Below are 25,497 nucleotides of genomic sequence, written 5' to 3'. Positions count from 1 at the left end.
TTTTGGACTTTTAATACATCTCTTCACAGGAACCCTTGCAACAATGACGTGGCAGCATCAAAAACGTGACTCAGCTCTGAACAGAAAGCTGAGAGAGGTGTCCAAGCAGTCTGGTGTGGCCATGCCATGGCCTGTCCCAGCCCCACGGGGTGACCACTGAGGTGCCCCAACACACTGAATGGGAATACACAGGCTGCAGGGTCTGAAGGTGGTGAGGACTGCAGCCCCCCAGAGCAAGGAGAACAGAAAAAAAATAGAGAAATACAGAATAATGAAATACAGAACAGGGCACCTTGTCCCAATGCTCTGCAACTGCAAAGCTGCTACTGCAGCTTCCCTCACATATCTGGGTCACTGCATAGCAGGACCTCCTACAGCACCACAAAAATCTCTCACATGAGCCTCCTTCTTCCTTCCCACCTACATGGGAGAGATGTGGAGGGCAGGAGGGTAGCAGGAGGGGAAGGTGGATCATTGTGCTGCTCTGTGCTCATGGAAAGAAAAAAGCATAAAAATCCTTCTTCTAGAAACCAGGTCATAAAGCAGTCAAAATATGACAGCCCTTTCTACTATACACTCCATGACTGCTTCTCAGAGGACACCGTCTTCTCTGCAGGTAAACTTTGCTGATTAAGTTTTTGAAGACTCAAAAACAGGGCAGAATCCTGGCAGGTTTCAGAGCCTACAGCAGCTGCAGGGAATGCTGAGGCTGTGCTCAGCAGGTCACAGTCAGCTGTGATTTACAGGTCACTGTGTGTTTCAAAATGCAGCAGAGCACAGAGATTTCCAACCTAATTTTAAATGGTTTCATTCAAATGAAAAGCAGTAAAACACAGCAACCTGAAAACAAGCACATCTCAAGACACTGACTGAGCTCTGATGCCACAGTTCAGTTGTCCCAGATATGGGAAGCACCTGAGCTAACACATTTTTAGCAATCTCGAGTGTCTTTCCACTCCACTGGAGGCCACAGTCTAGACATATTTACAGAGCAGGAGACATTCAACATATTGTTATACTGTCTTTCAAATTTCTAGTTCAGGCACAACTTAAAGAGAGAGACTGCTGAGCATTTGGAAGAAGGAGAGGTTGGCACAGTATTCTCAGGATTCAAAATTAATGACAGCCTGCACATCACTTCTCTTTTCAGGGAGCAGTAAAGATCAGTGGCAAATATTATCAAGTGGCAGCATTTCTGAGTAGATGAAAACAACTGCAAACATTGTGAAGTCAGCAGTGATGGCAGATGTGTTCCAAAAACTCACTTTCTCATACAAATTCCCCCATACCATTGTGTCTACTGAGGGCTCTACAAAACTCAAGGAGACAAAAAAAACAAAAAGCCCTAAGAGCTCATGCTGCTTTACAACTGCAATTGCTATACAAGTGCAACCCTCTCTTAAAAGCAGAGACATAGCTGGCCACAAGGTATCTCAGGACTAAAAGATGCTGAACAAAACTTCTGAAGATAAAAGACCTCTGGAAGGAGGAAATCGGAAGCTGGAAATTATCCTACCCAGAGTGATTTTACTGGAGGCCCTGATTCTGCAGGTTGAAGGACCAAAGAGGGACCCAAGGGGACTGCAGGAGTCTACCAAATGCCAAAACGAGCCCCAGTTCGTATGTCCTGGCATAGGGTAGGGCCTGTGATGCAGGAGAATCTGAATAAATTCATAGAATGTCCAGAAAGACTCATCTCAGAGATGGCAGAGTTCTGGCATTTCTTGATAGACCTTGGGATAAAATGGCCTAAGAGAGAAGGAAGGCATCTCAAAAAGCCATTAATGTGAGTTGTGTGCAATGCCTGGCCAAGCCTGCAGCACAAATCCACTAAGAACACGAGTTGTAGAAGCCTCAGAAGATACAGAACCTTTTGTTTTCCTTAGGCTGCAGAAATTCATGCTTTTAGTGTAAGATGTCCTTGGTACAGCTGCTGTATTGTCAGATGAGACAGAAGACACCAGCTTAGAGAATATGACAAGACAGGAAGGAGATATCAGTCAGCATTTTCAACACAACTCATCATCAACAACAGACCCCCACGTGCAAACTCTAGAGATTTGTAGGGAAGCCATTTTTCAAAAGCTGCCTCTCCCAGTTTATCCCACCCACTGGAGAATGGATTGTCAGCCAAACTCTACACTGGGTAAAATATTTTACAGTAAAAACCAGTACATTAACCAAGCTGAATGTGAAAGGTGTTCCCTACAAATTCCTACAGTGCCTGACTGCTGTTGACAGATTCATGTTTTCAGGCTGAAAGATTGGTTGTTCTTTAAGCAAAAGGTGAAAGACTAAGAGATGAGAAAACCTAAAATTACTTTTGCCATCTGAACATAGCCAGACAGCCCCTGAAGCCAGTTAATTTACTACAGACAGAAAAAAAAAAGAACTCCAAGAGCCCAGGGAGATGAGATCTGAGGGGTCCAGTAAAAAAGTCAAATATCTGATTGCTTCTCAAACCAGCTAAATTGCCATGGGATTTAACAGTAACACTACAAGAAGGAGATGAGTCTTCCAGTGAATTTAACAGAATCCTGTATTTTGGTGTATAATATCCGAGCCCATCTACTGGGAAAAGCTTTCACCTTGTCTAGCAGGGGCCAGATATTGAGAAGCCAGATTCATCTATTGTTATAAACCAGCTGAATTCTCATTGGAATTGATTTAAGACCAGAAACTGGCACAAACAATAGAAGATGAAGAGGGAAGTGAACCATTTGTCAAAATCTGTAGCAGAAAGTTGAGGATAGTGTAATGCTGCTGGACTTAAGCCATTTATCACAAGACTTAAGAAATAATGTACATCAGAAAAAATGAGTTATACGTATGTCCTCCAGGGTACACCAAAAGTGGTTGTGCAGCAGAAGAAATAAAACTATCTGCTCCTTTATAGTGCAGGCAGCAAAAAGTGATGGGCTTGAAGTATAAGAAGGGAGATTCAACAGCAGAAAAATCTTCAACAGGAGGGAAAATGAAAAGAACTAAATATATGAGCAAATGTCTGGAGAGCTTCTGGGCTCTACATCACAAGAGGTGCCTGAAAACAGTCCAGCCAAACATCAGCCATGAATGACAGTCATTTCCACTACAGCTATTTGGGCTGGAGGATGAATTATGGGATTACCTGAGGTGCTTCTCAGGCCTGTATTTCTGTAATTGAAAAAGCACATCCTAGGGATATACAGAGATTCCACATTTAAAACCTTGGAAACTAAATCCAAATACCAGGAATGACACATTCGCAAATGATGTTTGCAAGCAGTCAGAAACCTTCCAGTGATCAACAATGCTACAGAAAACATTTATGTACCTCACACTGGAACACAGAGAAATGAAAATAAACCTTTAGAGGAGGAGAGTCAGAAGCGAGTAAATCTGACATCTGCTGCAATAGAACTGAAAAGATGTGGCCGTTGTTCATCCTGTTTGTCAGATACAATAATTTATACCCCCTGGTATAAATTAATGCTAGGATTTTTTATGGAGAGAATTGCTAGAGCAAGGAAGAGTGATGGGAAAGAGCATTCAGACTGGGAAGCTACAAAACAGTGAGGATGTGTTTGCAGAGCAGCAGTTCATTTATATCCCCAGATGCAAAGAAGTGTTTCAACATTAAAAATAAACGCAGAACCAAGCGATATGAAAACACTCCAAGTTGTTAAAAAATAAATGCATAAATAAATAAAATGCAGGAGCTTCATCATAAAAAATAACTCAGGCAAATAAGACATTTACCATTCCTTACGCATTCAGCTTATGAATAGCTAAATAATGAAAGTAATGAGAATGTGGACACTATGCAAACATAGTTTGACCACTGCTGGTCGCTGTTTTAGCCAATACAGCTAAAAATGAACTGGAGAGCTGCAGAACTGGAGAGCAGGGCAGCTCAAGACAAGCAACCACATCTCTTCAGGGGGTACTATCATAGAGGTGCCTCATCTGTGAATGAGCATAAAAGGGATACCTGTAGCAGACAGTGACTTGCACGGATACACTGCAAAGACAATCCTTGCTCCACAGAAAGTTGGGAAGGAGGGGAAGGAGAACTCAGGGAAACTCAGGACATTAGTGATAGACCTGGGAAGCCCTACAAATGTAAATAGCACAAAAAGCCAGTAACAGTCTGTAAAATGAAAAGTTGCAACGTACTGCATTCCTTCCCTCTCACGGGGTCAGGTAGTCCAGAGCACTCCACTGACGGATTCGGGACAGCCACCCTCCATCTGGAGCCACTGCTGTCGCACTCCGTGTACTCGAAGTGGTAATCTGTCTGCAAGCAATTACAAAGAATTTCAGTTTCATCACAACATTTGCATATTAAACTCATTAATCAAGACTGGGATTAGCAAGCTCAGTCGTAATTAAACCGGAGAGGAAGTAGCTGGCGTGGAACATACTGTGCAGCTTTGATGATTGCTGTGTATCATCAGAGAGCAAGCACAGCTCCCATCAGATGCCGTGCAGCACAAATGCTGGGGCAGAAGGTGGGATTTGCAAAAGAACTTGATAGACAGGATGCAGATCCCACCAGATTTATTTTTTTTTCTCAGTCTCTTAGAGCAGGATTAATCAAAATTTTCTGTCCATCACAGTATCTGATCTACAGCAGTCAACAAGGCTTCCTCTTTGATCAATGGAGCAAGCCATCCTCGGAGCCCAAGTCATCCCATGATAGACTGGATGTGTAAGGTGGATGGAATGATTCCTTCTGCAAGTGCCTTCCCCTCTTTTGTCAGTTTCAGAGGAATCCCAGGAAAATTTGGGCAGACAAATCTGGTATTGGGATACCTCTGAAAATATCATCCAAGGTCAGCTCTGAGAAGTACCTCAAGGCAGAATGATGGTGTGAGGGGAGACCAGTCCCACGGTCTCTGTGGCTGAGATAAGCCCTGGCAGACTCAGTGAAAAAGAGTAAGAGACTTCCTAGCATTGGCTAGGAAAAAATACTAGCTATTTGTCTTATTAATAGTATTGATTCAGATCCCACATAAAATCTAGACTCACATTTAATTACATTTTTAGTTTTGTGTTTATATCTCTGTTTTCAAATTCATAGCCCAGAAGTTTATGATTAAAATAAACCTCAGCAACATCTCATTTTTCAACCAGTCTGGGTGGAGCTGGCAGAAATGGTGAATAACTTTCTTCAGAGGGAACAGACCCATGTTCATATTACATGCCCTGGCAAGCTGCATAAGATGATTCCATAAAAGATGGTTCCAAAGCCACCTCCAGCCCCCTCTGCAGTTAATCAAGGTAAAACATTGGGCATGGGCTATTTTAGACACCTATTGCAGAGGAGGCAAAGAGATAACACATCCTAGAAACACTTCTTTTCTCCCCACTGGCTACAGAGGGATACTAGCCACTTAATCTGGGTGGACTCTTCTCCATTTCCTCAGGGGAACCTCACCTCCAGCACTGCACATCCCTTCCTGGCCCATAAAAATACCACCAAAGAGCATGGTACCGAGCAAAATTAGCCACAGGCTCGATGTTTAAGGAGCTTTGGGGCAGCCTGGTGTGGTGATCCATAAAGTCTGATTGGCCCCTTTCAATTTATCTGTCTCCAGGCAGGACTGGCCACGAAACAGGGAGGGAAGGCAGTGGCTGTGTCACTGTCACTAGAGCAAAGCCCACCCAAGAGGCAGCAGAAATCTGCCTTCCTGCCGCGACTGCAGACGTCAGGCCCTAATTCCACTGCCCCAGGAGGAGCTACTCTGTGCACACAGGGGTTATTTTGGGGAAATCTTCTCCTGTTCTTGCAACTGCCACTGTACATGATGGAGCAGAAAGAAGGGGGATCAGGTGGGTAAGAGCTGATCCATGCTGGCTCTGATATAGATTAGTTAACTCCTGCAAATGTTCAGCTGACTCGCATGGAGAAGACTTGCAATTCTCCTCATTTACCTGCAGAAAAACACAATACTGAGTTTAATGCTTCTCCTACTGTTACCATAGCTCTCCAGAGATATTCAAATATTAATAAAGTTCTACCTAGACATCATTATAGCCTTTTCTATTTTGCATCCAGGTGCAAATAATAATCTGATTTCTCTGGAATTAATATTTTCATGGCTCAATAATTATCTCTGTTGCTCAATAAATGGTTTAGAAACCTAACTTGCAGCACAGTTTTGTCTCAAAAAAGCCAAACTCAGATCAGCGCGTGAAATATGATACAACACACTGCCAACTCTACAAATATACTTAATTGTAATATGTATTTTCCCCTTTCATCTCATTATGCAATCTTTCAGGAATGCTTTAAGAAAACAGTCCTGAATCATCTCAGTATGAAATCTGCCTATAAGGCAACCATAATACACAAATGTAATAGATTAATCTCCTAGTTCATATAACATAAGAAAAAAAATTATCTATTAAATTAAATATGCAAGAGTGGAGTGAAGCAAAGAAAAGGATATTGAAGTGCTCTGACTCTGACTTACTTTCAGATCCATTTTCTATTTAATATCAGATTAAAAAAATTACAGAGAGCAGTTCGGTGTTGGCAATCCAGGTTGCTCTCATAGTCACCCTCTCAAAGCATACTTTAGTGATGTTGAGCCAGCAATCCAATCCCTCTGCAGCCAAAGTGGGTCCCAAAAGTGGGGCAGCTGTGAGGAATGCATCATGCAGTGCAGAAACTTCCCCTCTAATGGCTGAATAACTGTCAATTATCAACAGGGATTCAAAATTCAGGACACTAACAAGAATTGTAAAGAATAAAAGGCTTCTGCTCTCCTTCCATGTTCAGGCAGATGAGCCAAGTTTCCATCCCTCCAGCAGAAACTTCTCCAGCTTTAACCAGTCAGGTGAGGTTTCTGGAGAGATGGACCCAACACATCATTCCCTCTGATCACCCCATCCCTGTGTGCAGCTGTGTCCACAGAGGAGTCACAAAATTGAAAAGTTTGTACAGCAGAACAAGAGTTCTGAGTGGTCTCTTCCCATTACTTTTCCCTGTACTATGCTCAGTTCCCTTGTGCAAGAATGGTTGGGGTGAGGTTTTTGTTTGTTTGTTTTCTATCCGACTTTCAACTCAGTTTTATATCTGAAAACACCTCTATGAACATGGCTAGTTATCTGATAAATGACTGTATTGAGGACTCTTCAAATCAACTTTTGGCTTTGGTTGTATACATACACACAGCTCCAAAAACCTCTGCCAGCTACCAGTGCTACTCTCTTAGAATCAAAGAACCACTGAATCCCAGAATGATTTAAATTGGAGCATTAAAGATCGTCCAGTTCCAACCCTCTTGCAAAGAATCTGCCAAAAAGAAATTGCCCAGAGAAACTGTAGATACCTCATCCATGGAAGTGTTTGAGGTGAGGTTGGATGGGGCTTTAAGCAACCTGGGATAGTGGAAGATATCCCTGCCCGTGGCACAGGGTTTGGCATGAGATCTTTAAGGTCCCTTCCCAACACAAACCATTCTCTGATTCAATGATTCTATGAAACAAACACTGAGGGCCCAGTTGTGTCCATCTTTTATTGGCAGAATTTTGTGACCAGAACATCTGTTCTGCATCACAGACACGGCACCAGCAGCTCACAACTTCAGCTTTAAACTAACCAGTGTGGCTACTTATGGTGTGTGAATGTAACTGCAGGAACTGGTGGTTCAGCTACATGATCCAGCACCTCAAACTGGTTTAGCAGCCATGGTGATGTCCTCAGCCCCCAGCGCAGCTCAGGTCCATCCCTAAGAGCTGGGAGCACACCTTGGCTGCAGCACCCACACCTTCCATCACACACAATGTTGGCAGGCTCTGGAAATTGCCCATTAATGCTGCTTACTGGGCTCAGCACTTCTAATCTGCCTCAGGAATGTCAACCTCCAAATATAGAAGGCCGACTATGAAGCCACCTCAGCACCACGGGACACTTACAACACTTTTGTTTCTTGTGGAAAAATGCCATTATATTGGGATTTCCCCATAGAATCATAGAATGGCTTATATTGGAAGGAACATTAAAAATTGTCTACTTCCAACCCCATGACAGAAAAATTTCTTCACCCACCAGTTCTCTGAAGTGAGTTTCATGGCAAACCCATTGCCAGATGTTATCTGTTGCCAGCTGCTACTCTGGCTTTGCTTTCAATGTTTTTTCCCACTATCATCCACTCATACACTATCTTTATATTTGGCCAGAGGCCTGTTTTAATTTTAACTGTAATTCTGACTCTGTTTTATTACTTTCCTGCACACGGCCTTCATATTCTAAATATGTCCCTCCCCCAGTTCAGCTATAATTTCTTATAGCATTTCCTATTTTACTGATCATAATTCCTAGGGTTTAGCAAAATCAGTTTGAATTCCAGACCCAAAGAGGAAGTTTCCACTGGAAAGTGTCTCTCAGGAAAAAATAAACAACATCCCAGACAGGGTTAAACTTGGAAAAAATGCAATTTTCTAAATGGAAAATTGATGCTGTTCCAAGAAATCGCTCAGGATCAATGTGTAGTCCTCAGCATTAAATTTCAAATGAAAGGTTAATAGTAACCTGAAAAATGCTACCAAAAATAGGCATCTGCATTTGCTTTACGCTGCGCTGATTTTTGCTTTATTGTTCTTGGAGAATTAGTGAAATCACATCAGCAGTACCATGCAAAGCTGTAATGAGAAACTCTCTGACCTACACATGCTCTCTTTGAAGGACACCCTGCACAAAAAAGAAGCATGATGAGACATGATGGCAAAGAGTTGGTGCACTGGTCACAACTCTGCCAGGGGGAGGAAAACACAACAGAATTTTTCCAGCATCCTATGCTCCAAACCCATCAATATGGGATCAATGGTGTGGGCCTGGCACCCTCACACACATCCAGTGCAAGGCTCCAGCAGAGATGTCCTGACTCCCTGGGGCACCCACACCTCCTGCCCTGCAGCCCTTCCCCAGCTCCCAGCCCACCAGGAGCTGGCTGAGCAACACCTCAGCACGGTGTGTCCCACCCTGTGTCCCCAGCAGCCCCACTGCCCCCATCTCGTGCAATTCTTGTCTTCACTTTAAGTGGTACCAAGTGGCCCTCCCTGCCCAGCTCCCCAGGCCCAGTGCATGACATGTTAGATGTTTCCAGACCTCTCCATCTGAGCTAGACATTTCACAGTCCCCCACAACAGTTGACTGACACAGACATTTCCAGGGCACAGATCTCTATCTTAAAGTAAATGCCTATTTCAGGACATTTCTGAAACTCTCCAAGGATTGTTTTCTTCTCCACTGACTTTGGAAGAAGAGCTTTCTTCCAGACAAACCCCATAGCAATGAGTTTTGTCCATGACAAAGAGCAACACCCTCTTCAGTGCCTTTCCTATTTTTCTGCACCAATTTCTTCATTCCTGCCTTTCACATAGATGGGAGATGCCTTGCACACCTTCCACTTAATTAGAATCAAAGAGCAGAGAGGACACAAGCCCTTGCAACCAGTTTCACATGCACTGAACACTCAGTTTGGGCAGAAAACACTGGATGAAGCCCAGAAGCAAGAGTATTTACCATATCTGTCATGAAGCACAATAGCAAAAGACTCCTGCAATTTAACAGCTTGAGCTGCTCCTGTGGTTTTCCAACCACAGACATCATTGAGCCAAATTAAAAACAGAAAAAAAAAACCAAAACAAAAAAAAAAAAACCCAACCCCTCCTATGTTACCTGGCCAATATTACTAACCAGCAATTCTCAAGAGGTCTGACACTTACTCCTTCCCTAAACATGGATTTCTTCTTCCACTGATACTCTGCTTAACCTGATTAGCTGCACACAATGCTATTAAAAGATACTCCTTGCCAAAAGGGGCATCCATAATCTTTACAGACCTCTGTGCTGTCTATATTTATATGTACAATAGGGATTAGCTGCGTATTTATTTAAAAAACCTCAACCCTCCTCACAAATAAAAGCCTCTTTTAAGGAAAGAATGACTACAAACAGAGATAAGAAGGGAACCCAGCCTCACTGTGCACTACTGTGATTTTCCCCAGACTAATCTCAATGAAAATGAGTCAACATTTTCACTACCGTGCTACACCAAGAAATGCCACCCCAAAAGACAACAGATGCAGAGACATGGCATTCTCCCTGCGTGGCTGTTTCCCATGTCTGGCATCCATAGCATTAGCACACTCAGGGACTACGCTTTCAACACTTTGGAACTCCAGAGCTTTCAAGGGCTGCTTATCAGTCACTTCTAATTCGGGCTTTGAAAAGGAGAAGCAAGTTCCTATTTCTTGTTAGCTTTAAGCTTCTAGCCCTTTCTCCTCTTTTACCACGCTCATTATTTTTAATTATATCCCAAATATCCCTGCTGCCCCTGTGTTTCCTATCACCCCAGCCCATGAGGAAGCAACAGACCCTTGTGTCAGCAGGGCTGTCACATCACTCCTCCAAACCTAATGCCCAGCTCTATGCTTCTCCCCAACATGAGCACATTGCTCTTTAATCTCCTTTGAAATTACTTATATCAGTGATTTTCAGCTGAAAATTTTAGTCAGGTTTTCAATTATTCCTAAATCCCCAAATTCCTAAAGACATTTATGTGTATTCTGCCACATTTCTCTTTTCTGGACCTCTAATTCATTAGAGGCTGTTTTGGCAGAAAGAATCCTAGCCCTAATTGCATTACTTAGAACTTCACAAAGCAGCTGCATACATTCAGACTTTCTCAAAATCAGGCTATTTGCATCTTGAATCTAATTCAAGCACCAGGTTTCAACCACCAGAAGCTGAGATTGGAACACTGCCAAAGCCATCTGCAAATTAAAGATGAACTGAAGAGGTTTACTGAATGAAAGCCAGAATTCAGCGAAAATATATCATCAATATTTGCAAGGAATCAGAATAAATTACATTTTACTAAGTTTTTATATAACCTATTTGAATGCAAACCAGAATTCTAACCCAAATGTGTTAAGATAAATGTCCAGTCCTAGGCCAGTGTGCAGAGTGACGTACAGTGGACAGATGTCTGCAGAATGATGGGTGAAGTTCAGAGAGCCATGAGCAGCTCTGTCAGCAGGAGGAAGACAGAGACAACCCTTAGCAATGTTTACAAACAGCTGATAAAAAAAGTGTTTGGATGAATATTGTGTCCCACTGGAAATGAAAAAGGCATTGAGCTCTCACACTAACCAGGTCAAAGGAGTTCCTTTGCTCTTGGTGAACCTGCTGAAGCATGGGATGATGATCACCAGAGAGATAACCAGGAGGTGGTTCCAGCATAAACCAGATGTTCAGAGTAGGACACATGAACTGCATCTGTTTCTCCCTCCACAGCTGCAGAGTTTGTACTGACTCATTTCCACACAAGTATCTGAGGTTAGGTGGGACAAGTCCTTGCTGTTTCTTCCTGCTGCACCCAGCTGTCACTGCTGGGCTGCCATGAACATTTTGGATGTGTTGGTGCAGCCTCTGAACAGCTTCCAGTCCACCTCTCAACTAAGCCTCCCATAGATGCTTGTCATAGAAATCATGTGCTATTACTAGAGCAGGGTTTTAAATTAAGAGATTGCAGGGTTAGAAGAGCATTTCAGAAGCCATTTAGTCCACCTTCTTGCCCTCCACACCTAAACCATTCCTGACAGAAGTTTGCCTAACCTTCTAGAAACCTCCCAGTGACAGATATTGCACAGCTCTGCAGGGTGAAGCTCACAGTTATGGGCTCGATAAAATGATGCTAATGTACTCAGACCATTCATCAGGCAGCTAATGAAGCAGATATCATCAGCAAGGGAGCTGAACAAAAGAGCTGGGAGAAGTACGTGGGGGTGAAGAGTTTATTTGTTGAAAAGCGCAGCCCGAAAGATACAATTTCAGCATGTAAAGAGATTCAGAGAGCATGGCTGCCCCAAAGCCTGGCTGCACCCCTCCAAGAAATTGTGTTTACTGTGCTATATATACATACATACATATATATATATATATGTATATATTACATGATTTGTTGAAGACAGTTTCTTAAGGACAGTTCCCATGTAACACAACATCAAGTGCAAGAAACTACAGGGCTGTGTTCTGAGCAGTTCTCTTGGCTGTCAGGCACCCTCACTCTGGCTGGAACCACTGGAGACTTCTCCAGCCTCACAGGGCACCAGCCAGGTCAGAGACTGTCATCTTCCAGCAGAGATGGTGCTTTCTCACTCTGACACTTCTGCAGCCTTTGCCAAATCCCTTTCAGCAGCAATCTAGTAATGGCTAGGAGAGTTTTTTATTATCATTACCTTATTTTTCATTTCAGGGACCATTTTCAGTCTGAAAAGGTCAGGTCAGCCAGCAGCTCTTCGACTGTGAGATATTTATTTTTCTTTTAAATAAAACTTCATAAAAAAATCTATGTGCAGCCCAACCCCAGCCATCTTTGAATGTAGCTGCGATTATTTATTTTTGCAACCTGCAGAAAGAAGTAGCCTCTAGTAAAACACTGTCTCTTTCATCTAGGGCCTTATCAGTTGCCCAGTTAAGTCAATAAAAGATATCCATTCACTTCAAAGGACAACAGGATGAGCCACAATTAACCAGCTCATGTACTCATCACCCTGATGGTGTTTAAATAACAGGTAATGGTCATTTTCATCCTTGCAAGTGAAGCTCTAGAGAAGGCAAAAACCTTTCTCCCTTTTAAAATAATCCCACTGAATTTCATAGAAGAAGATACCAAATAGGGAATTCTACAGGATGGCACAAAATGGCCTTCAAAAAGATTATTTTCAGCTAGACAAACTGTATTTGCAAGAGGCATCTCCAGTGATGGCTTAATAAGCTATAAGAAGTATCAAGCAGTTTGCCTGTCCCAAACCACGTTTTTCTTTTCCCTTGTGTCAGCACTACATCTAAAAAGAACTTGATCCATCATAAAGTCTTTTTTTTTCTCCTAGTTTTCAGCAGAACAGCTCCCTGCACACTTTGTCAGCACAGCTGTGGACACAGGAAGGAAGGAGTAGCAACAGGTGGCCAAGGTGGGAAGATGGACAGAGGAAGAAAAGCATTTTCAGCCAGGAACAGGACTGACCTCTGGTCACACAGACCTAGATGGGATTCAATTGGTGGCAAAAGTACTCCTTGATCCTGATGTCTCCTTTCCCAGCTTCCACAGCTTTATTATTCAAGGGTTTGGGTCTCTCAGGAACCACAGAACATTTCAATGAATATGGAAATTAGCACAGTCTCTAGGGGATACACATCTCCAAAGCCACTCAATAGAATTTCCAAATGCATATTCTGGTTCTTAGCAACAAAGCCTTACAAATCTCCATCAAAGAGAGACTTTTTAATGCCAGTCAGACCATAGAAAATTGAGAGTTAAGAGAATAAGCTTTGTGCTTTAACTGCATCTTTAGTGAAATGTTGATTCCTGTTTTGAAACCTTGTATCCCCAGTTTGCAAAAAGCAACTTGCAGGAAAGCCATCAGGAAGAAAATCAGACATGATGATAGACATTTGCATTGTATCTTATGACATAGAATATTATCTTTCTAAAGGAGAAAGGAGGAGTTAAACCTCCCACCCTGCTCCACTGTCCCCCCATAGCTTGGCTTGGGTGATTTGGAGATGGGGGAGCGAGGCTGTAACAAATCTCAGACAAAGCATGAGATGCATGTAGCCAATGGCACCTTGCAAAAAGGCAGGAGAAAGTAAAATCCTTTGGCAAAGGGTTGGGTCTTTCTACAATGCACAGGCAGGTTATCATGGGCACAAGGCATAAGTCCTGCTTCTTCATCAACTGCTGGCTTGCTTGTGGAGTCTCAGAAAGTCTTCACTCACTTGCCTTCCAAGCATAGTCTCATTTGGCACACCTGGAGACGATACATTTCTCTGCAAATTATTCTGGGAACTAAACCACTTTTTATTGTCTTACCTAATGCCACATACTGAGACAGTATGTCAGGAGTGGAATCCAGAAGCTGAGTCCTTAAACAGATAATACTGCCTTATCCACAGGCAAAGGGCAAAACCACAAAACAGATTTGAATTTACTAATGCAATTCCACAGTATTTTGCCCACTGTCTTCATGACTTCTGGGAAATGGAAAGCTAGGAACACTTATTTTCTTTACATTTAAGACTCTGTAATAGGCCAGTTGCAAGTGCAACAAAGAGGACACTTCTGCCAGGAGAGAGCTTGTAAAAACAGCAGGTTAATAACCTGTTCTCTATCTCTGGCAGGTCATTCCACATATAAGAGCCACCAAAAGCACCTACCAGTAAGAGGGAATAAGATGTGAAATAGCAGAGCACAGAAAACAGCAGAAGTTTCTCGCTCGAGTTCCCTACCATCACATCCCTGTCATTAACTGTCACAAAAAGTCCCATCCCTGGGCTGAAGGGATACTCCCTGCAAGCATTTGCTTTTGGGTTCCACTGCTCAGGACTATGAAAAACAGAGCTGGTTAATCTCTTTGGAGTATGCTTGGTTTAGAATAGGAAGCCAGTCAAATAAGAGCAGTTCAAGCACCAGGAAAAACATTTCAACTCAGCTCTCAGGTGGGACCTGCTGCCAGGAGTGGATTGAGGAGTTCCATCTCATCAGAAAACTTTTTATAATATCCACCCTGTATCCCCTAAAATACCACCAAACTTTTTAGGGGATACAGGGTGGATATTATAAAAAGTTTTCTGATGAGGTGGAACTCCTAAGTTAAAAAGTTAACTGTCTCAAGGGCAACACAACTTTCTCAGGTCACAAATAAATTTAAATGATGGTATAAAACTGTCTGGCATGCTTCCAACAGAGAGGATAGAAGAGAAATGAGAGAGACATGTCCAATATCCAGCGATTCCGCTGGGAGGAAAATCTGCTAGACGTGATCAATTAATTCATTGTAATGAAGAGCACTGTAACCTGCTATCAATCATTTTTGTCCTGTGCTTTGTATCACATGGATTTCTAATATATGCACATGCCAGGGGACCTGGAGGAATATTACTCAGCATGTCTTCCAACTGGCTTTTTTAACTACAAATCACACGATTATTTGTTAACAAGTTGGGGATGCGTTAACAATCTCATGACATTTCATTTATGACTCTAGTCTAGGTAAAGCCTCCAAGGTGCACTATACACACACAAATAAAAAAAAACCAGTCCCCTTTAATGAGTGTGTGGGCACGTACACACCTGCTTGTGCATTTTTGTATGCACACACAGCAACTCACACAAGGATAATTCTGTCATCATTTAACCCACAGGTTCCATCTCCCCTTGGCTGATAAAATTTGGTACAGCTCTGCTGCCTGCAGAGCCACACTGATTTACACCCATGGAGACTCTAGCTTCTTGTTTATCTTTTAACAGAATGACAGAAGGTTGCTAAAGTAACACACAGGTCTTGGGTGAAGTCTGGGGTATCTGACCACTGCTCCACGAGACTCCCTGATGGTACAGGCAGAACCAAAACATCTTGTCTCTGCTCTTGAACCCTTCCAGCAATGACAGCTAATTAGGTGCTGCAGAATTAACTTTCATCTTCCACCTGGTGGAAGGTGGTGTGCTGGTGGTGACTAATTGCATTCACAGAATGAATCAGTTCTCAATTCCAAGGATGCCAGTAAATCCCACCATGGACAAGCATGAGAAGATGCTATAAGGATGGGACTGACCTCACCAGGACATGGATGGCAAGGATGACAGAGCAGGGGCTTGATGTCTTTTCCCAAGTTTGATCCAAAAACTGCTCTGAGAAAGAGCTCCTTTCATGAGACAACATCTTGCTGCAGGTGGAGCACTGGGCACAAATGCTGCTCCTTTCCAGGGTCCCTCCGTGGCTCCTCAGGGTCCGTGGCATGGGCACATCAAGGCAATGCCCACAGTGCTCTGAAGGAAGAGTGTAGCTAACTTCTGCCTCCTCTGTTTGCAAACATCCACTGAAACCTTGTGGCTAAATCCATGGGTGTATTTCCTCATGGAATTGGAAAAACCTATTTATTTTATCCCCTCCCTCCCCAGATGCTTTTACGTTGCATTACATATCACTGATGCTGGTGCTCTGGGAGGGATACTAACATCAAATATAAATATAGGCATTACAACTAAAGCCAGCTGTTCCTTTCTGTTGATTACAAATCTATTCTCCTCACCCAGAGCTACGTCCAGCCTCGTGATCTTTCCTGCAGCCTCAGCCTCTGTGGCACCCCAACAAATATGCAAATACACAAACTGCACTCCAATCAACCTCTACACAGGTTCAGACCAGCCACAAGGGATTAACAACAGAAGCAAGGAAACAAGCACTTAGAGCTGGATGGTTCTGTACAGACAGAAAGATAGAAAATATCCCAATGGACACTGAGAGGGAAACACATCATGGGGGCAATGGAACTGCCCATTCATAGAACCATGAGTCCTTCAGTGCTTCACCTCAGCTGCTGGAGACAAACCTGTGGCTCTGGTAAGATAAAAATTACACTTCAGGAAAAAAGCACATGCTGCTCTGAATCAGAGCAGTTGCCAGCAGACCACCCTAACCCGGCCTGGGACAAGAGCAGGTCTTTGCAGAGAAGACGGGACACAGATGCCCCAGAAATACAGGAGGAGCAATATATAACTTGGGACAAAGAATAAAGGCATTCAGATCCACATGACAAGCCAGGAACAACCAAAGGCTCTTCCCTTTCCTTTAAGGACTGTGACCTAAAACTCCAGCTAAAACAGCTGCAGTAATATTTCCCCAGAAGCTCCACATGATCACTTTCTCCCCTTTCATTATTTCTATTTCCTATTTCTATGCAAAATTCCCATGGGAAAAGGTCACAAAAGATTTGGATGGAAATACCCTTCAGCAAGCGGAGCAGGAAACACAATTTACAACCCTTTTCCTGCGGCAATGACAACCCTCTTCCCTCTCTCGTGACATCAGAGATTCCAATGAGAATTTTCCTTGTGTCCTTGCCAAGCCAGCTCAGCCTGATCCTTCCAGCAAGGATCAGATGCCAGACTCCCCTTTTGTCCCAGTCCCTTTGGGCAGCCCTCAGGATGGCTGAGAGGGGCAGTCAAGCTGTTTGCACCTGCCCCAGGCAGTAACAATGGCTCAGGAAAGCTGTTTGCTCCCTCAGTTCCTTTTCAGGTAGTGTGGAAAAATGGAGCCAAAACCCAGCAAACAGAAGTTCAATCAATTAAGGCTCAAAATAGAAACAAGACCGTGCTGACTGCCACTACAGAGCACAGAAAGGGCTGCCCAGGCTTGAGTGCACAGAGAGCTAAAAGAGGTGTCGTTTTTGTTCCTTGGGCTGCAGGATTTGCATGTGACTCCCAACAAGTTTATCAGCAGTTTCATTGCATAAGGAAGTAAATAATCAGAGATTTACACAACAGAAAGCTCAGGCTCACTGCACTGCTCCAAGACAGATCCACAGGGCTGCACCTCCCTGCCATGATGCTGGGGAGGGAGTTGCACACCCTAACATCAAAAGCTACAAGAACCAACCAGAAGCACCAAAGGCAAAATTCAAAGCAAGTCTGAAGTTGTAAGAATGGAACAAACCTATGCCTCTCACCAAAGCTAGGGCATCACCTGAGGCCATGTATGAGGGAAGACTATTCCCTACTCAAGTCAGTCTTCATTAAGCTGAAGTTTTCTCAGCATGCTGCAAGTTCAGCAGACAAGCTCCAAACCAGCTGACATTCACTAAGCTTGCTGCAAATTCATGTCCAAAGCAGGATCTGTCTGCAGAGGTTCATATGCCTACCCTAACTGGAAAATTTGAAATTCTGAGGTAGTGGTGACACCCAGTGAAATGGGTAAGAACAGCCTTGATGTCCACACCAGGTCTGTAGCGCTCTTCTCAGCTTTACATCTAAGATCTGAATTCAGAGCCTATTAAAAGTCCTCTAATTCAGTGTTAAGCTTACATCTGCTTCCTTATGACACATAACATTGAAGCACAGCTTGGGTGCTCTGGTAACTTTATCCTCAGAGCATCTGTCCAACACAGGACCTCAAAATTGTTTGGATTGGAAATTACCTTAAAAATTACATAGTTCCAACCTCCCTGCCCTGAGCAGGGATGCCACACACTAGACCAGCTTGCTCAAAGCCCCATCCCACCTGGCCTTGAACACTTTTAGTGAAGTGTTAGTTAGTATCCCAGATGTAATTCTGCCCAGGAGCCAGGACATTTAGGTCCTTATTTGTAAAAGGTACAAAAGAGCCTTGCTCCTATCCAGGCACCTGTTATGGCAGCAGCTGGGCTCTTCACCAGCTTGGAATCATGCCCCAAGTGCTGTGGCAAATTGTGCACAAGAAAATCAAATTCAGGTCTCATGAGGGTCAAAAGACTGGATCAAACTCTGTTAAGAGCTTTCTAAATCTGTAGTGTTGATCCTGCCTAAGGGACTGCTGGAAGGGAGTTGCTTTTGCCGTGGGAGGAAATCTTGCAGCAGCCCTCGCCATGGCAATTCAAAACAGCAGTTCTACACAGCTTCAAAAAGCTAAAAAATAGGAACATTTAGCCCCACTTTTATCGTTCTGCAGAGCTTTCTTGATAATCCATCAGTTTTTTTACCAAGGAAAGCTCATCACATGAAGTGAGGGGCACAGGGCTCTCCAGGCAATTAGGCAGGTAGTGCTGCTGAACGTGCCTTTACTGAGCAAACAGGTTCCCCCCTGCCAGCAGCGGCGTGTGGCTGCTGTGCCAGGCCACCAGCATCACCCATCCTGTGTCAGCCAGCCCCACCGAGCCAGCACAAGGTTAATGCAGTCACAGTAAAACAAAAACAACAGAATAATAATATACTGAAAGGTAATGTGCATATCAAGCAGCTGATTTCCAAAATCTGTGAACTCTGCATTTCTCAGGCTAGTGCTGGCACAGGTTCCCACAGCCTCCTCCCACCACTGACCAAAGTGTACTTCCTAAACTCTGAAGTTTTATGCAAGGTTTAACATTGAAGGAAGAACAGTGGAAATTAAGAGACGCAATATGGGCATGACATGCTTATATCTTGAAGTGACACCCAAACATATTTTTAATTGGCTTTGAAAATCAGAATTAAGCACAGCTATAACATGATTATATTTCCATTTTTGCCCACAAACTGTTCCAATTTCAACAGTATCAAATCTGCCCTGAGTTGGGAGTTTGCTGGAAGTTTGCTGCCCCATTTAAAAGAGTAAATGTGTATTTTGCCTGTCCAAGGAGAGAGGTTGGGCCTCCAGAGGATGGTAGATGTCATCTCAGAGGAGTCCCTGCCACCTGAGTCTTTAAGCTGAAACCAACTCAAGATGTCAAAGCCGTTCGTTCTGAAGGCTGGAAGGAAGGAGGAGAGGAGGGAGGAGTGTTTGAGTCGTGGGGTTTGCTCAGTTGAAAAGCAAAGGATATTTCATTCTGAAATATCCATGCAACAGGAGATAGTCTGCTTTCCAGCTAGAAGTGTGCTTGTCAAAATGCATTAGAAAACATTCCCTTTAATGTGGAAGACTGAAAATCCCACCCAGAATAACATCTGCTTCTAAGGCAAAGAAAAAAAGAAAGGAAATGAAAAGGCACAAAACCAACCCAGTGGGCATTTTCCCTCATTTGAAATACTGAAGACGTCAAATATTGTCAGGAGTCAGAACATAACCCCAGCACAACCCAGAGAACCCAGCCAAAGCTTTATCACATCAGATGGAGACCCTCAACACTAATTAATTGTAACACCCAATGCAGAGATAACCCCAATCAATGTGAATTAAGGGTCTCCTGCAGCACTTAAGGAGACTCCAGGGATGGAGCAGCCCTGACAGAGCTGCTCCATGCCTTCCCAACACATCACCTTCCACGTGCCTATCTCCCTGCAATGTCCTATCATATTTATTCACAACCTGTCACAGCAAACAACTGGCTGCCTAATGCCATAATTCAGTGTTTGCAATGAAACATCGTAATTGTCTGCTCATCTCAGCTACAGCAAATCAATATACAACTATGCACCACCAGGCACAGAGACACAGAAATAATTATGAATCTTCCACCTCTGGCTGAGTATCTCACACATATACAGACATCACAGAGCCAAGGGCAGCAAATCTCAGTTATGGCTGTTCTACCCACCTGTCACCTCCAGCAGCACTGGAAAATCCAACACAAGAGATAGTAAAGTCAGCAAGGCATTCTGGGGGTTTCCTGAAGAAAATAACCTGGGGGGTTCTGCAGGAAACCCCCAGTGAAGAATCCTGGGGGTTTCCTGCAGAATATTACCTTTGCATCCATGGAATCCATAAAGAGAAGGAATTAACTGCTTAATCAAATCCCCAGTGAGCAGCGCCAGACTCCCTAACTCACAACTTCCTCCATGACAGTCTCTTGTGAAGATCTGTGACCATTTTAAGCTGTTTTGCTTCTGTAGGCTTTTACTTCCAGCCTCTACAAAAGCTGTCCAATGTAAAGGCTGAAACATATTCTTAAAAATACATAAACACATAAAAAAAAATACATAAAAAAAAAGTGGTAAGCAAAAAGTCATGTTGGCAGGTTATCTCAATGGGAATGAGGTTGCTTCCCTTTCCAAAAAAGTCATTCCCTCTTCTGTGTTGTCCTCTTCTGTAAGAGATGCCCAAGTGAAGCAAACAGCCAAGTTTCATATCCCAGGAAAACTGTTTTCTCTGATGGAAAACCCTGAGAAGCAGTGAGCCACAGCTGCTCTGTCAGGAGCCATTACGATGAAGGATTACCAGCACAGACCATCTGCCCGAGCTTGGGGGTTTGCTTTGCTTTTTGGTTTTTTTACTTTACTGTATGATGCTGCACTAAATCAGGACAAAATTAAACACAGGAGAGGCTGATCCCTTTGGGGCTGAGTTGCCCCTGGAGCACCACTATCATCACTCTACCATCCAAGGATATTAAAATAAAAAACACCTCTGAACAATGATTCAGCACGATATGAACTGATTGGGCAGCGTTTCTTTGTTAAAAACACAATGACAAACTGAAATGGGGAGTAAATCAATAGCCACAATTCAAGATACATTAATTCCAAATCCCTTCCACTGTGCAAATACATTACAGTGATCCACGGAGACAGCCTCAAAGAAACAAGTGCCTCTGCGTTATTACACAGCAAAATGTAAGGTGCTTGGGAGTCATGTGGGCAGACAAAAGATTTGTGCATTAGTGATTTAATTGGCCCTTACAGGTGACACGTAGGAGGAAGGGCAGGGCTGTCAGCAAGCAGCAGAAGCCAGGCCAGAGGAGAAGCTCTGAGATGTTTTCCCCATGCTGGCAGAGCAACACAGCTGCTGGCTGGGTGTGAAATCCATGGTCAGGAATCAGAATCATGGAGGAATTCAGTCATGTCCTCCTCATGGAGACCAAAGGGCCATACAACAGCAATGGTGTGTGATGGGTGCCCTGTAGAGTGAAGAAGGAAGGTGTAACCCCAGGATTATCTTTGCATTTAAAGCCAGGAAGCACTTTAAGGTACCTGGTGAAGAGGCACAACCTGACAGGGAAAATCACAGAGGTGCAACCAAAATCAACCCTCTTTTGGGTTTGGGAGGTAGCTTGCCAAACATTACCAGTGCAACAGAGTGGGAGATGTCCACATCCCACTCACAGGGAAGACAGAGAAAATGTTGTTCATTGCCTGAGACCAGTGATAAATGCACACTGGAGGATAATGGTGCACATCCTGATGCCTTTTCCTTCCCACCACTCACTACAGCTGTGCAACTGTGAAACCCAGCACACTGCAGACACACAGACAATTCCCATCCTCATCATCTGCTGCCCAGAAGCAATCTATAAGCACCAGTGGTTGGTCCTGCCAGGAGCTGCACACCAGCTCACACTGCAAGTGATCCCAAACAGAGAAACACTCTGAAGAGCCAGGACCTAAATTCTGTAGACAGAAGTGAGTGTAACTGGATCATTAAATACCATTCTCACACCCTGAACAGAGAACAATTCTCAGTATTTTGGAAAAGTAATGATGTGGGTACCACCAGCTGTTTGCACAGGGCCATTGCACTTACACAGAGTAGCTTTTAAAGAAGGAAAAATGGTGCAGATGATGCTACCAGGCATATAATCAAGTTCTAATTACCTGTTTCTTCTATAACCACATGCTACCCAAGTCATACACTGCATCACATTAGATGATGGTAGACAGAAGCAGGAAAGCAGCTTTTCAGGGTTTTTTTTTGCCCATGGGAAACTCTTTGCCAAGTTTGCCAAGAAACAAGGTCCCACCTCTGGGTTAGTGGTGAGAAACCTGCAGCCTGCAAGGCACAGCTGGCCACCCAGGGGATTTAGGATATTTCTCCTCACAGATACTTCACCCACCTGGTTTCTGGACAGTAACAGAGCTTGCACAGGGATAAATCATCTGAAGAAACCCCATGTAGTGCAGAACATGAACTAGCAGCTAAACACCTAAATCTCTGCTGCTAATTAGCAACAAACAGATAATAACTTGCTTAGAAAGCCAAGCTTAACTGATATTCCCTGCCTGGGGAAGGTGAGCTGTGAGGCTGTATGCAGAGCTGAAAGGGAAGATGAGCCCACAGGGCTGTATTTGGGGTCACAGAGGACTGTAGGACTATACAGGCTCTCCAAGATAATTGGAGTGTTTGCAGTGTAATTACTTGTGTCTGGAGATCATGGATTTAGTACAACCCTAGCTGGGTGGCTTGTAGAGGAAAATTTCTAATATAATTTAGTAGTCATAAAAGCACTGAGGTTTTCCAGGACTCACATGCAAGTAAAGTTTGTCTTTTTACCAAAGAGGATCTCATACATAATTACTTTTCCTTAAATCATCTCATTATTCAATATTGCAATTCGCAGAACCATTTCACTTCCATTCTAAGGGGGGTAAAAAAAAGCTCTTTCATGATCACATTCAGTCATAGGCTCCCCCTAAAGTCCTGATGAGCCAGAGTGAGATCATGGAAATTAATGTCAGCCCAAACAGATAAAAAACTATTTTTCATTAGCAGAATTTAGGAAAGGAAGAAAGGGAGGCACAGATGTATTGGTATCTCAAACCCTACTAAAAATCATGGAATGCACAATAGCTCTTAACCCTTGGAGCTCAGGTTGGGGTGCTGCTGCAGGAAGATTAGGCAGTGAATCTGTGCTCCCTGTCATAGAGAGAGAAACAAATTTCCAGCAATTAAACAATTTACTTGTCCAAAATTAAGGCAGAGATGAATCTAAATTAAGATTATGATATATGAGGAAAATGTTAAAGAGCTCAGATTTGGTATACTCTTCCTTAGGTGAATAATGTGCTTTCCTTAGCAAAGGCCATGAGTTTCTGAGGAAAACTCTCCTGGATTTATACCAAGCTTTCATGAGTACCCACAACATGTGAGTGAGAAAAGGCTTGTCTTAGAAAGGATTAACTCCTCAGGCTAAGCAAGCTTTAACACATGACTAAGGATTCTCTGAAGATTTACGTAGCCAGGAAAGGGGAAATCATTAAAAAAAAAAAAAACCACCCTGGCTTTTGAAGGCCAATAAGCACCACAGCTGAATTAGATCTGCCTAATGTTTGGTTAAGATCTGTAGCCTCAGGCAATCATTCTCTATTAAACAGCACAAACACAGGACATTTGTAAGCTTAAAGCTAAGAGGCTACACATAAAAAGACAGAAAATAAATTGTTCTGGGAATAGGAGCAGGAGGAAATCTAGAAGTAAAAAAAACCTGCTATTAAATTTAGGAAAGGAGGTGCTTAGTGTTTACTAGAGAAATGATCACCCCTCAAAGAACTTCTTCCTACCCCATAAACACATCCAGGATATACAGATCCCCTCCTGTCCTCCTGCTGAAGCAGGGGTACAGTGATGACAGGTCTCTGGAAGATGCTCTCCGAGGGGTCCAGGATCCCCCAAAGCTCCTGCTGCTGCCAAAATGCTCCAGACCACAGCAGGGCAAATTTCTCACCCAGAAGTACCTCATTTGGCCTTACACCATGGCAGAGGCTCTGGCTCAGTAAGATCAGTACTTATGGACACTTATGGAACTGGCTGGGAGTTTCTGGCTGGAGAATTGCTCTTTGGAAAAGCATCTGTTTCCTGAGAAATTTTCTGGGAAGTGACCACATTATTGTAAACTTTTCAATTTGAACCATTTTAGAAAATCTTTATGGCCCACATATTCTTGCTAGTCATTTTATATACAGATGATCCACTTTTTCACTCAACTGGTAGAGAACACTTTAGCCACCAAGTAGAAAAACTCTTAACATCTAGATTTGTCTTTTTCAGATTTCTTTTTCATTTTTTGTTTTAAAAATGAAGCTTGACTTCTATATTGGACTGGAGTGTGCCTGTTCTGAGTTTTGCTGAGCAGAGAAACAGCTGGTTCCAGAGAAGTTCAGCTTTTACTGACTCAGAAAAGGGCCACCATCCAAATCCACCAAACCAGTAACTCTTTCAACTAGTTTCAAGCAGGAAAACAAAAGAAGTCTTACTCAGGACCAAACCAAACAATACACCAAATTGTCTTCACTTCCACAGCATAATATATAAAATATAGCTGCATGTAAAATAAAGCTGCAGTCCTTAAAGAATGAAGCTCTGAAAGGGCACCTGGGATTTGATCCACAAAGTTCTCCTGCCACTGGGGATTTTGTACTCCCATCAATTGGTAAGAAAAAAATGAAATATGATCTGTCAGCAGAAAAACTGTGTGATAAAACATGTGTCATTTGTTTCTGAAGTGGCTGGAAGAGTCCCCTGCTTTGCTGGAGAAACAACTCAATTTGATTTTTTCTGTCTGACTGCATTTGCCACATTTCTGGAGTCCCAAGTAATCCAAACTGAGCAGAGCAAAACTGACAGCAGAACCCTTACTCTGTGAACCAATAAATAAAGAAAATAAGTGATAGAAATGAAAATATCTTTTAAAAGGAATATTTTCCACACAGAAAAAACTATTTTACAAGGCATCACTGAGACACACCTGTCCCCACCTCACTCCAGAAGAAATCCCTCTGGGACAGGAACAAGCTCCAAGGGGATTCACACAAGTGAAGCAAGAGAAGGAGAGAAAGCTCTATTGCCATTCACCATTTCCAAAATGCCCTGGTGAAAAGGTTTAATAACAACATGGCCTTTACTGATGTCACTGTGTTTTTATGTTATCCAAATTATAAAAATCTTCAGGTCTATCACCCAACCTCACTCCTTTAGTCATGTGTGTATTTATACAGCATGACTAGACATCAAGGACAGACTGAGGATGGGGTTTAATATAGGCTGGAGCTGCTTATACATCCTCATATCTTTAATGTATTTTAGTCTTACAACATCCTATGACACTGTTGCCAAGCCAACTTTAAAAAGAGCAGCTCTGTGTTTTCATTGTGAAGAAGCTAAAACACAGAAGCAAGAGCACAGGCTCTAAGGAAGAAATGGATGGGAGGGAAGGACACAGAGCAGTTATAGAAACCTCTGAATTCAGAGGAAAAACTTCCCCTGCCTTCAGCACACTTTGAATCCATCCTCCTTCAGGACAAGCTGAGGGAGATTTACATTAAAGACTTTTTAAAATAAAAA

At 43.1% G+C, this 25,497-nt stretch overlaps 1 protein-coding gene across 1 annotated transcript in view; it reads right to left on the bottom strand.

Moving 5' to 3' along the window:
- The window catches only part of LOC131573740 (endosome/lysosome-associated apoptosis and autophagy regulator family member 2-like), a 92,578-nt gene that overhangs the window by 40,962 nt on the left and 26,119 nt on the right, over positions 1-25,497 (bottom strand). The window contains exon 2 of the mRNA XM_058827965.1: positions 4,156-4,276. Coding sequence (XP_058683948.1) covers positions 4,156-4,276 — 121 coding nt within the window. The remainder of the gene's footprint in view (positions 1-4,155; positions 4,277-25,497) is intronic.

This window comes from Poecile atricapillus, chromosome Z (assembly GCF_030490865.1).
Source record: "Poecile atricapillus isolate bPoeAtr1 chromosome Z, bPoeAtr1.hap1, whole genome shotgun sequence".
In the NCBI taxonomy this organism is placed as follows: domain Eukaryota; kingdom Metazoa; phylum Chordata; class Aves; order Passeriformes; family Paridae; genus Poecile; species Poecile atricapillus.
The sequence above is the reverse complement of the archived record's forward strand: the minus strand, read 5'-3'. Positions and strand labels throughout refer to the sequence as shown.